The sequence below is a fragment of the Hydra vulgaris genome, chromosome 02 (genome assembly GCF_038396675.1).
Source record: "Hydra vulgaris chromosome 02, alternate assembly HydraT2T_AEP".
In the NCBI taxonomy this organism is placed as follows: Eukaryota; Metazoa; Cnidaria; class Hydrozoa; order Anthoathecata; family Hydridae; genus Hydra; species Hydra vulgaris.
In genome coordinates, this window is record NC_088921.1 from 65,642,803 (window position 1) to 65,657,500 (window position 14,698).

The 14,698-nt window shown below is 28.1% G+C and overlaps 1 protein-coding gene across 2 annotated transcripts in view; it reads right to left on the minus strand.

Moving 5' to 3' along the window:
• Window positions 1-6,166: 6,166 nt before the first annotated feature.
• Window positions 6,167-14,698, minus strand: part of LOC100199205 (dynamin-1) — a 42,076-nt gene continuing 33,544 nt past the window's right edge. Inside the window, exons 15-20 of one of the 2 annotated variants that reach the window (XM_065791725.1) lie at window positions 8,311-8,443; window positions 8,083-8,226; window positions 7,888-7,944; window positions 7,262-7,434; window positions 6,981-7,076; window positions 6,167-6,752 (exon numbers count right to left, since the gene is read on the minus strand). In XM_065791725.1, coding sequence (XP_065647797.1) covers window positions 6,665-6,752; window positions 6,981-7,076; window positions 7,262-7,434; window positions 7,888-7,944; window positions 8,083-8,226; window positions 8,311-8,443 — 691 coding nt within the window. In that variant the 3' untranslated portion in view covers window positions 6,167-6,664. Of the gene's footprint in view, window positions 6,756-6,980; window positions 7,077-7,261; window positions 7,435-7,887; window positions 7,945-8,082; window positions 8,227-8,310; window positions 8,444-14,698 lie in introns of both variants that reach the window. The other variant, XM_065791724.1, reaches the window with a different exon arrangement.

The following is a 14,698-nucleotide window of genomic DNA, read 5'->3' on the forward strand; positions in this document are numbered from 1 at the left end:
GTGAAAAAATGGACCGTATCAAGACTATGTTCCAAATATCGTTCTACGGGGAAGTTGGCAGCAGTTAACAAAGGTGGAAGACCGCGTTCGACCACTTCTAGAGAGGATTCTATGATCGTCAGATCCGTCAAGAAGGATCCCTGGGTATCATCAGTCGAGATACAAAAGCAATTAGAGCTGCCTGTATCGAACCGAACAATCAGACGACGTGCTGTTGAAGCTGGATTGTTTTCTCGATCGCTGAAAAAGAAACCGCTGGTTTCACTAAAAAACCAGAAGAAAAGACTCCTGTTTGCTACATCTCATATTGACTGGAATGTGCAGAAATGGCGAACTGTCCTGTTCAGTGATGAATCAAAGTTCAACATTATTGGGAGCGATGGCATTTGCCGAGTACGCCTCGATTTACGTTACTGCCATAAGACCGTGAAGCATGGTGGAGGCAATGTAATGGTATGGGGGTGTTTTTCTGCTGACGGTCTAGGTCCAATACATCAAAACGATGGAATAATGGACCGTTTCATGTATAAAAATATCCTGAAAGATGTTATGTTACCTCATGCTGAATGGAATATGCCAATAAAATGGGTTTTTCAGCAAGACAACAATCCGAAACACACTGCAAAAGTAGTCAAGCAGTGGTTTCAAGACAACCACCTATCGGTGATGGATTAGCCGCCACAATCTCCGGATCTCAACCCTATCGAGAACCTGTGGGAGATCGTCAACCGCAGAATTAATCGTGAAGGTGTTCGTAACAAGGATCAACTGTTTGAACAAATTTATAAGGCCTGGGCAGCGATTCCACAAAGTTTCATTGATCACCTGATCGAATCTATGCCTCGAAGATGCAAGGCTGTGATCGACAACAAAGGATTCGCCACAAAATATTGATAGCGAAATACAGCTTGGTCAACATTTTGTCGAGTTGCACTTGTTTTGTCCAGAAGGAAATCAACTTTTTTTAATACTTTTGATTAATTTATTAACTTTCGTGTACAAATAATGAACTTTGTGATAAATAAAACTTGAAGAACTTTGTCTCTAAACAGTTACATAGTTATTTCTCTAAATTGAAAAAATGCCGCACTTTTATATAAAGAAACTAAATTAGCATTATTTGGTTGCACTCGTTTTGTCCGATACTATATATATATATATATATATATATATATATATATATATATATATATATATATATATATATATATATATATATATATATGTATGTATGTATATATATATATATATATATATATATATATATATATATATATATGTATGTATATATATATATATATATATATATATATATATACATATATATATATATATATATATATATATATATATATACACATATATATATATATATATATATATATATATATGTATGTATATATATATATATATATATATATATATATATATATATATATATATATATATATATATATATATATATATATATATATATATATATATATATATATGTATGTATGTATATATATATTTAGTTTTCATGAATAAAAGTAAATAAACAAATTTAACTTTTTAGATTAACTTTATAAATTTTATTTTAGACATTGGAGCCTGAAAGGAAACCATTAGGAATTTTAATTGTTCAAAAATTTCCAAAGTTTGTTATTGAACTAATTAGAAACGATATAAGAAGTTCTATTGGATGGAAAAATGCTCTACTGTTTGATTTAATAGGACTATTTATTGATTCCAAAATCAGATCAACTTTGGTTTTTGACAAACTCAATATGGACAGGCAAAAGAAGATGTTTTTTGAGATTCGAAATAGTAAAGCAAATGGTCAAACTATAGACAAAATTATGAAAGTTTTAGAAATTACCTTTGGTGCTCAAATATTGTATGAGCTCAAAATAAATTCTAATCAGAAAGCATCAAAGATTTTTCTTCTTATTCAGAAAGTGTTTAGAGATCATGTACAACTTGTTTCCAAAGTTTCTCATAATGTCTATGGTAAGGAAGAATGTTAAAACATATTGTGGATAAAACTCTAATCAGAAAGCATCAAAAGAGTTTATGTTTAAATGTTTATTTGTGTCTAAATAAATTTTTGTTAAGAATTTTCATAATGAGTTTCTGTATAATTCTTTTATTTAATATTTAAGTCATTTTTTTAAAAAGTTTATTTATGCAATTTTTCCTATTTTTTCTTCCAATAATAAATAAACAAAATTTGTATAGGTTTTTTATATTTAAATCAACACAATTTTCTATGGAATTTTGAAACAAATGGTCATAGAATTCCAACGACAAAAAGTCTTGAGAATATTTTATTGAACCGCAATTGGTAGCCTAAAGAAATCTCTATTTCTATAGGCTATTTGTTTCAAAATGCTTATAGAAAATATTTAAGTTATTTTTATAGAAAAACTATACAAATTTTGCTATGGGGTAGGGTAAAAAATTAATAAAACTTTTTTACTTTTAAATTGTACTCTTAACAGTTTAAAAGTGAAAAAATTGTGGTTGTCTCTGATTTGCCAAATATTATGAAGCAACAGAATATTCTATTCAAAGTTGGAACCGTCCAAGTTCATGAGAAAACTGGATTTAAAACTTCAGTTTGTTAGCTATGATGTTTTTGAAATTTTAACTCAAAAACACTTTGTTTTTGACAAAGTTTTATGTCTCAAGAATGTTATTGATCCGGACAATAGATTTCATAAAATTCAGATATCAGCAAAATATGATTCTGAAAAGTTTTATAACATTGAATTTTACGACTCTAAATTTACGGCTGTAAAAGTTCCTAGAATAAAGTTCTAGAGTAAAATTTCCACCGGTAGCATTTTACGCCGATAAAAAGTTTTATAGCATCGACCTCAGGTGTTATTATTTAATTTTACATAACACAATTTGCTCTAATTTGTATTGAGCACTCTACACCGATATTTATCACCACAATTATTATGATTATATATATATGTATTGATGTAAAAACGCGAAATACTTTTACACGTAAATTACTTTACATAATTTATATACAAACATATAATTTACTTACATTTAAAAATAATTCATTTTTTACATAAATTATGTAACGTGTAAAACTTAATTACTTAAGTTTAGTTTTATATAAACTAAAATGCCGATTAAATAGTAATTTTATCTCCTGAATGCCAAAAAACATAAAACTTAAAGCTAACAATTTTAAATATTTTTACGTCATTCTTTTTATTTTAATTTTAAACTCTCAAAAAAACCCTTGTATACATGGTATTTTTTAAAAACGTTGAGACTATAGTCTTAATGTTGTCACTTTTACACGTAAATTACTTTACATAACTTATATACAAATAAATAATTTGCTTACATTTAAAAATAATTCATTTTTCACATAAATTATATAACGTGTAAAACTTAATTACTTAAGTTTATTTTTTTAAATGAGTAATTAGGCCGGGTGAATAAAAAAAGGCAAATGCTTTTACTCAGTATTTGGTCAGCTTTACAAAATTTCACCAATTTTGGTTAAGTTTTTATTCACGTTAACTGCTTAGCTTTACGTGAATGAAAATTGTGCAAAGCTCCTGAAGTTTTTACTTTTTTTTATTCACCTGGCCGATTGTTACTTGAAAAAGTAATTTATTTTTACAAGTGAAAGTAATTTGCATTTTTAGATTTACTTTTAAATGTAACTTACTTTTAATGGAAAGCCGTGTATAGTAAATTACTTTAAAAAGTAATTTTGGGTATAATTATGCAAAAAATGTTATTAATAAAGTAAACTTACGTAAATATAATATTTAAAAAACATAACACTTACTTTACAAAGTAAAATAAAATTACATCATAACAACAAATTACTTTTAATTATTTTACTTTTTAAATTAACTAATTAGCAAAAACAGCTTACATAAAAGTAATTTGAAAAAAATTGTTATTTACAATTACGAATAAAAGTAATTTTTTTCTTTGAAATTTTATACTTTACTTTGTAAGTAAGTATATTATGTTATTTACTTTCTCAAAGAGCAGTCATTTCATGTTGATTTAACATAAATTTTGAGATAGGTAGTGTATTCAAATCCATTGCCTGTTTGAGGGCACTTCTGGCTAATACATCAGGTGATGTATGTGGACAGTCTTTGTGGTGGGGCATCGGGAAATGACTTTTTTTTACGTATATTATAAAGGGTAGTTCTATTATAATTAGGCAAATATAGTCAATATGCGGGTGTACCATGCCCAAATAACATTTTAAAGTTACGTTACGTATTGTAACGTAAACGGGATTCGTTACGTTACGTGCAAAATGTCCCTTATTTTTACGTAACCGAGACGTATCATTGTAACGTAACGCTACTTAAAAAATGTTACGTAACAACACGTAACATTTTGACCTAATGATTCGTAAAATTGTAATCTATAGTATGTATCTATATAATTTTTTTTCTTCATATGTGCATTTGTAAATATATAGAGAGAGCGCTACTATATATAGAGCTATACAAAGAGAGGAAACAAAGTGAAGCCAAAGCTGTTTTTCCAGTTTTTTGTTCTTTGTATTTGCCTTTTCAATCTAGTATTTTGTTATGGTAATATGACGCAATATAACATTTTCGGTATCGATAAGGACATCAACTGCTAAAACAATTTTCAAAAAATTGTAAGTCATTTGAACTATCTGATATAATTTATATGATTAAAGGAGCTTTTATCAGATATTATCTTTTATTGCATTTTGTCATATATAATCTATTTGAAAATGGTAAGAAAAGCTGTTCAATCTTCTACTATAGGTTGTGGGCACTCTAATAACCTCCTATTTGTTGCGTTGGTGTCCAACCCGCACAAGGATGATTAGAAAAATAAAATCTTATTCAATTAAAATAGTGCTTTAGAATAAACTTGTAACTTTTTTTCAAACGTTAGTTTGACTTCACAAGATGTTTGTCGGCTATCAGTTGTCCCGGAATCTTGCAATTGATTTTTCATTACCTTCCAGACTAGCTAGAGCTCTGAAACTTTCAGTATTTGTGTAAATTTAATAAAAGTGCATCTTAAAATTGTTTTCAGAGCAGACTGGAGAACTCTACTTTTTTGAATCTCTTTTTTTAATTTATTTTTCAGACTTTACTTTGATTTTACTTTATCTTGACTGCATGATGAACATGCATGCTAAATTTGTTTAGAGGAAACAAGTTAGTGGTAAATGATAAAAATTTCCGGTAAAGGAGCCGGGCACATATGTCGCTATGCTGCTGGTTTTAATTAGCGAGGTTGTTGTTAGCGCCGTCCCGAAGAGGTCTCTTATTTGAGGGGGGGGGGGGAGGTATGTGTTTTTTGCCAACTAGAGACACACACAAAAAAGAAAACAAAAAAGTTTGACAAAAAATATTTGACATTTGCCGACTATACTTCAAAACTTGCCAACTGAAATGCTGAATGCGTTAACTCAAATGCTTATATAACAGCTTAGGGGAGGGGGGAGGAATACCCCCTTCACCCTCCGTTCAGGACGGCCCTGGTTGTAACAAACACTATAACAGAAATGAAAATTAATTTTTTTTGTTTTGTTTATTTATCAATAGCTATTCATAAAAGAGAGAAGTAAGTGAAAAAGATGGTTGAAATAAAAATTTCCTCAAAGTTTTTGTTGTGGTTAGACTGTTTAGAAGGAATAACATCAGTATTTATCTAAGACAAAGGAAAGGTAAATCACAAAGTTAATAGTAATAATGTTTTGCTTGTAGCTTTAAGTATGGCAATCAAGTGTTTGTTACAACCGGATATTTCAGCAAAATGACGCATCTACTCAACCCATAACCTTTCCAAAAATGGCTTCTTTTAGCTGTAATTGACAAAAAAACATTAGCCGATAAAATCTCCTGCCCTTAATCTATTGAACTACTTTGTTTGGGATGAACTTGTTTACAAAACGAACTTGTGTAAAATATGTTAAAAATTATTATAACTTTGCTGGACGGCGGTATTTTTACAGTGGTAAAGGATATTTTTGTTCTGAGGGTCTTATAGTAAATTTGTTCCCAAATTTGAAGTTTCCAGGCTCCGATTGCAAAAATTTTTGTTTGTAAAATGATAGACTTTACTCAAGACTCTAATTTGTAAATAATTTTTGGATTTTTTAGTAAAAAATAACTTGGCAAAATAAACAACTACTTGATTTAGTGCATCGTACGAAACTTTATTTGAACTATACCCAACAAATAAACAATGAAACATTGATATAAAAAGTTATACGTTATACAAAATTCTTAGTATTCACATCATAATTCGACTTTCGAAGTAAACATCATTCTACTAAGTTTACTTAAAATAAAATTATTAAATTTAAACAAAATGCACCAAAGAAACTTGTTGAAAATGCATGTTCGTGTTCACGACTAAATTGTTAAAAAAGATTCAAAAAAACAAAAAGATTATTAAACAAGGTTCTTTTTTTATCGAATTTTTTGTTAAATATTGACTGTTGTCGATTTTTTTTTTGTTAAATATTGACTGTTAGTGTGAATCTATATAAAAAAAAATATTTATGTTTTATATTATAAAATGTTTCATCACACAACGCATAAAACGCATTAAAAGAACTCTAAATTTTATATACAACGTAAGCGTAAATAACAGGCATACAAAATTAGAATCCATGAAGTTGAACGTGTTGCTAACTTGGGCGACTTGGTACAGGGGGAGGACGTGCTGGCTGAGGTGGCTGAGGCGGCTGTGAAGGTACCGGACGAGTAGGCGCAGGTCTCCTAGGTGAAAAATTAACTGAACTATATCTGAAAAAAACTCATGAGAAACAATAATTTAATTATAAAACAATCGAGATCCAACAATTAGAGCAATCGAGAACTACTTCTTTTTTTTTTAATATCACTTTAATTATTTCTTTTATTTAAACAAAATGATGTCAATTATAAGTTTACTAATGAATCTGATTCAAAAACCGGATGACATTAAAGAACAATTAAACTTACCTAGGTACAGATGGGTTATCTGGTTGTGGTCGTGGAGCAATAGAGGCTGAAACTGGCCGGGTCGGCATAGACGGTTTGTAAGCAGAAGCTGATTGACTAAATAACATATCATTTCTACTTTAGTATAAACGTACATATAAAATATGAATCAACATAATCTTTTACCTAAGTTTCAAAACTTTGAACATTAATAATGTAAATAATTTGTGCATTTTTAATGTTTGGAATCAATTGATATTTAAACAATTTGATCTTAAAAGCATGGTTACTAACAAACCAACCTAGTCGAATAATCGACTTCCATACTATTTTCAACAGGTGGTGGCGTGGGCGTATACATTGTTGATTGACTTATATCTCCAATAATTCTTAAAGCTTCTTTACTGGCTTGATATATGCGCAACATTTCATTTCGGCGATTGACTTCTTCATCACTCTCATGCATCAAATCATTCTTAAAAAAAAATAACATTGCTACATATTTTTTTATTGCAAAACCAAAACTTTTGTGTCGATTTCCGAATCACAAAATATCCCATAGGAAATCCAGAATTGGTAAATTATAGCTTTTAACGCAATAATAATAATTAACAAAATTTTATTTGTTCATTAAATCAAACTATCAGAATTGTACGAGACGTATTGAATTATTTGTGTTAAGGTGAGCAGCACAATTTATATTATATAGTATTGGAAAGCGCAGTGCAAAAAGTAAATAGACTAAGATTTTTATGGCATTCTTTTGCATAAAAAAAAGTATTGATCAATTTACCTATGTTAAATAGCATAATAATTTTTGATAGCATATATACACACATACAATGCACATTGTCATAAACTTAAAAGTAGAAAATCACGGTGAGTGAATCCATGTAGAGAGGAAATTAAAGAAAAAAATACTTCTCACTGTATTTCCTTGGGCGTATAAATAAGCAAGTAGTTCTTGTGATACAAACATCTTTGCCTAAACAAACAATTTTAAACCATTAACACGAAATACAAATTAAATTTTTTAAAGCCTCTTTGACTGAGTGGCCTCTTCTGGAGACTTGGGGAGGTGAATTAAAAAACAAAAAATATTTAGAAATTGAAAATGACTCACAGCATTGACAACTAAAAACATGCAGGCTTTCGGTATAACATCTTGAATATTTTTTGAAATTATTTTCATATATGACTCAACTAAATTTCGGATTGTTTCGACTTGACGCTCCATGAGTGGATCCATTGAGCCAAGTTCCCCTTTCTAAAATAAAAAATATAAAACTTATTCAATTATACTACAAAGCAAGTAAAAAAATTAACTGCGAAATAGAAAAATAGTTCATACATCAACTATGCTATCATCAGCTACATTTCGTTCAGGATAAACACCAATTCGTAAAAGGGATGCTTTCCACTCATCTACAACTTCTGCACTTTCAGCAGATAGTTCCAATTGCTTGCAATCCTTGAATAAATTTCTACAGAAAAAAGTTTTTTTTTAGAAATTTATGTTATTTTTTGATAAAAAATTATTAAAATTATTTTATAAAAAACTATAAGATTGTGTTGGAAACTTTTTATATAACTTTGCTTCTTTTAAAATCAAAAATAATTATCATTTCATATACCAATTTAAGATTTTTTTACTTAAAACAATAGTTTTTTAATGTAAAATAAAAAATATTTTGTATAAAACTTTTTTTCTGCATAAAAATTTCACTTTTTTAGAGAACCAGGTTAAATAATTTTTTTTAAGAAACTGGTTGTGTATGTGTGTATGTATGTATGTATGTATGTATGTATGTATGTATGTATGTATGTATGTATGTATGTATGTATGTATGTATGTATGTATGTATGTATGTATGTATGTATGTATGTAAGTACGTATGTATGTATGTATGTATGAATGTATGTATGTATGTATGTATGTATGTATGTATGTATGTATGTATGTATGTATGTATGTATGTATGTATGTATGTATGTATGTCTGTTTGTATGTATGTATTTATGTGTGTACATGTAAGTAGGTATGTATATGTGTATACCATAGATATATAAATTACTGGATATGGCATTAGGCATGCCCAGTCTAATAATTAAAAAAAAAAATTTAAAGCCAATCTTCTGTTGAAAAAGTGACGTAGAGTGAGGCAAGTTAAAATACAAATTCGTTAATATTTAAATGTTTAATAACTTAAATCCAAAATTAATTATATTAGCTTATATATTCTATATGATTAAGTTACTAGACTGAAGAGTTAAGTCTATTAACAGTTTATTAGTATCGCGTAAATTGAGAGACTTGAAAATCCAATGTCAAGCAGCTATTTTATAATGAAGTTATATTGACAAATAAAATATACAGTTAAATATTAACAATATATTTTCATTGAATCAATTTGGTTTTCCAAAAGATGGTGATTTTAGAAGACAATAACCATATTTATATAATTCTTTATCTTTGTATATTATGTATACTATAATATATATTCATATTTATGTATATTATAAATATTTGGTATATCCTATGTTGACAAAGGATTTAAACTTTTAAGTTAAAAATAACTTGTTTTATTTAAATAAAATGTGTAAAACGGGTGATATCATAGATGGAATTTATACAAATTTTATATACAAATGTATGTATCTATATTATATAAATACATACATATATACACACATACATACATACATGCATACATACATAAATATACATATATATATATATATATATATATATATATGAATGTATGAATGCATGTATGTAAGTATGTATATATATATATATATATATATATATATATATATATATATATATATATATATATATATATATACTATATATATATATATATATATATATATATATATATATATATATATATGTATATATATATACATACATACATACATACATACATACATATATACCTACCTACCTACATACATACATATATAAATGCACTCATACATAATACATACATTGATACATACATAAATACATACATGCATACATAAATACACACATACATGCATACATTCATACATGCATACATACATACATACATACATACATACATACATAAGTGTATATATGTATATACTAACTAAATACTTTTGTATTACCATGAATATTTTTGTACACTTGAAGGAGTGCGCAATAGATATATACAATAGAGTGCGCAAATTTAATTGACCAGAATGTTTTAAAAACATTCTGAATGTTTTTAACCATATAAACAATGTTTTTATTTTTTTTAATAATATGTTTTATTTTAATTTTTTTTTACTGTAAATTATGCGCGGAGTGTTGCTACATTGACTATCTTATAGCCTGACTCGCAAGGGAGTGCTGCTACATCAACTGACAAATAGCCTGACTCGCAAGGGAGTGCTGCTACATCGACTGACAAATAGCCTGACCCGCAAGGGAGTGCTGCTACATCTACTATCTTTTAGCCTGACCCGCAAGGGAGTGTTGCTACATCGACTGAGGGTTTGGTTGGGGCAGGCAGTCTCTCAATTAATAAAAAAAAATAATTCCAGTCTTGCATTTTAATTTTTACTTTGTCAACAAAATATGGAAAAAACTTTCGGACAACATCTACGGGTTGTATATATATATATATATATATATATATATATATATATATATATATATATATATATATATATATATATATATATATATATATATATATATATATATATATATATATATATATATATATATATATATATATATATCTATATATATGTAGATATATATATATATATATCTATATATATGTATATATATATACATACATATAAATATATATATATACATATCTATATATCTATATATATGTAAATATATATATATATATATATATATGTATATACATATATATATATATATAAATATATATATATATATACATATATATAGATATATATATATATATATATATGAAAATACATATATATATATATATCTATATATACATATATTTATATATATATATATATATATATATATGTTTAGATAAATATATATATATATACATATATTGAATATGTTTATATAATTATATATATATATATATATATATATATATATATATATATATATATATATATATATATATATATGTATATATATATTTACACATATATATATATATATATATATATATATATATATATATATATATATATATATATATATATATATATATATATGTATATATATATATATATATATATATATATATATATATATATATATATATATATATATATATATATATATATATATATATATATATATATATATATATATATATATATATATATATAAATATACATATATACAATAAAGTGAGGAGGTAGCATAAGAAAATTTCTATAAATTTTTTACATTAGATCCTTAAATGCAGTAGGGGAGATAGGGGCACCTTGATCCTTTTCAGGGTTTATGGTTGATTACTTGAAAACCGTTGCAGACAACACTACTATTTTCAATATTTTAAAAAGAATATTTAATTCTTTATTTAAATCAACAAGCTATTTTTGGTACAAATAATATTTAGTAAGCTAAAACTCAACTTTATAACATCACCTACAAAGGATCAAGGTGCCCCGTATATGGGGCACCTTGATCTGCACTATGGGGCACTTTGATCCTATAAACAGTTTTTTACAAAATCAATAAAATGTTGGCAATAAAGCATAATTAAAAAACATAGTTCTGCACATTTCTGCTGAGAGGTTCACATTTAAAGTTTAGTGCAACAGTTTTTTCATTAGAAATCTTTAGAAATGTTTGCAAAAACTGAAAAACCTAAGTCGAAAATCAAATGTCGACCGACACGAGCCATGCCACCATGCTGCATTGGATCAGGAAGCTTGCAGACGATATCATCTCTGATAAACTCGTATAATTGCTCACTGACAGAGATGAATTTGTATGATTTTAAATTTTCTCTTTTCAAATATTTGAGCATTTGCACATTTTCTTCTTCACAGATTTGTCCAACATAATGAATCGTTTTCTTTTTCGTATCAAATTTAACGAGAACAAAATTCTCCACACTCAGTGCATCAAAGTCAAAGTTCAGGTCTGATGATTCAACTATCTGTTGAGAAGATATCACGTCAAGATCATTTTCACTGTCATCACTTTCAAGCGGTGGTAGGCCATCAATATTATCAGAATCATCGGAAAGTTCCATTGGCTCATCGTCTTCAACGGCTGCACTTGTAGCATTTTTTTTCTTGATACGTTTTATCTTTCGAAGTCTCAACTCTTCCTCAAACTCATCATTGGATTCTTCAAACTGAAGTCTTGTAGGAGCACATTTTTGTTTTAGGTTTTGTTGTGGTCTTTTTTAAATTTTTCTGAACAGTTGAAACTTTTTTTTTGGTTGGTTTTTTTGTTTTGTTTTTTTCTTTTGCTAAACAAATCTCATTTCAAACAGGAGTGTCTGTCAAAATACTTGTTTTTTGTTGCCTACTTTTAAATTATTTTTTTCTGGCTGGAGCCTTCGAAAAGGGTCTCAGAACTTCAGGTGTTATGACATTCCGGATTGCTGTTACGGCAACAGATAATCCTGCTTCGGCAACAGATGGTCCTGCTAATTTAGAAGAGTCTTGCTCATCCAAGCTAGCCATTTCCTGCTGATTTTCATCGGGGTTCGATACAATAGTTTCTGCAATATCTGCAATGATTTCTGGATGTTCAACAGTAGGAGGAGTAGGTTCTGGACAATCGGTCACTGATGCTGCCAGAAATTCGTCATCTGTGAAAATGTCCGGGTTAAATGGTTTGATTCCGGCAACTTTAAATCCTGACTCAATGTTTGATTTTGTAAAAGCTTATGCTTCACACACAATCGGAACAATGTCATAAATAGTCATCGGTCTCGGACTGCTGACTAGCCAATTGCCACATGCCGCATTGTAATACCTCTTCAGAGGCCCATACACAGATCTGTTTAAAGGTTGCAGCTTGTGACTACAGTGTGGTGGAAAACTAAGCATAGTTATTCCGTTTTCTCTCGCCAAATCGAGGGCTGCCACAGATATATGACTCTCGTGGTTGTCTAACACAAGAAGAACTTTGGACTCTTTCGAACAGTGCAAATGTTTGATAAAATGTTTTAACCATTCGACAAAGATCTCTGATGTCATCCAACCAGATGAATTAGCAAATCCTATGCATCCAGATGGGCCATCTTTGATCATAAAATCCTGAAACTTCACCCTCGGAAAAACGAACAGTGATGGTATCGAATTGCCGATCGCATTTACAGCACAGCAAGCTGTCACGAGAGTTCCTCTTTCTGCCGATGTTATACTACCTACTTGTTTGACACCTTTACTAGCAATAACTTTGACAGGTTTTTGTACGGTTGTTAGACCTGTTTCGTCTACATTGTAAATGCTTTCTGGACCAAACTGATGATGTTCCCGCACTTCCTGGAGATTCTGAAAAAATTCACTAACAGTGAATTTTTTTAGAAACAGTTATTTTAATGTAATCAAATACACAAAAACCAGATCAAATTAAACATGTATTATTATAATTTTAGTATGGGGCACCTTGATCCTCAGATCAACCAGCCCCATGTTAGAGAGATCAAGGAACCCCTATAGGTATACATCATGTAATAATGGCTGTATTTCGCTGATAAATAACATGCGACGCCAAAATCATACCATAAAATATGTCAATAAAACACATAGGGACTCCAGTTGATATTTTACAAATATTTAACATAGTAACAAAAATATATAAATAATTCTCATGTTCATCAAATTTACTTTATACAATGTTGCTCAAAAATTGTATAAGGTAAATTTATATGTTATATATACAATGTTGCTCAAAAATTTAGCACACATAAGATTTAAGTTTCATTTTTCTTCTTTTAATTGAATTTTTAGGTGGTAAACTTCTAATGCCATTTCAGTTTGTTTTTTTTACAATTAATTAAAACATACCTTATATAGAAAAAAAAAAAGAAAAAAAAATTACGTTAATTTAACCATCTATTTTTAACTTAAACAGAGACCGCTAATTAAAGTGGTGTAAAAAAGCTGCTCATAAGTTTAGCACACTTGCACTTCTATTGTCTTTTAACTGCCGCTCTTTACTTTTTGACATCAAATTTTTACTAAAAAAGTAAATTTAACTATCCATTTTTACATTTTAACTGAACAAAAGCTTCTAAGATATACATAGTATGTATTATCTCATTTGAAATAAACTTGGTAATTTTCGCTTAAATTTTGTCCATAATTTGACCAATAAGATGGGAAAAAAATCAATTAGCTCTGAAATAAAACAACGTATTGTAGGACCAATCTGGACGACCAAGAATAACAAGTATCACTGATGATAATAGTATCTATAGAATTGCAAGAAAAAACCCTAAATACTCAGCCAAAGAGATTGCACAAGAAGTAAATTTGGCTCTAAAAAATCATATCTCAAGACAAACTGTAAATAGAAGATTGATTGATCGAAAACTTTGTTGCTACGTTGCTGCTAAAAAACCACTGCTTAAACCAATTGATCGGTTAAAACGTATCAAATTTTGTAGAGCTATTTTAAAAATGACTAATTATGAACTAAAAAGAATAATATTTAGTGACGAATCAAACTTTACAGTTATTAACCGAAAGAACAGAGTGATTATCCGAAGACATTATAATGAGAAGTTTCGTAGTCGCTTCATTGT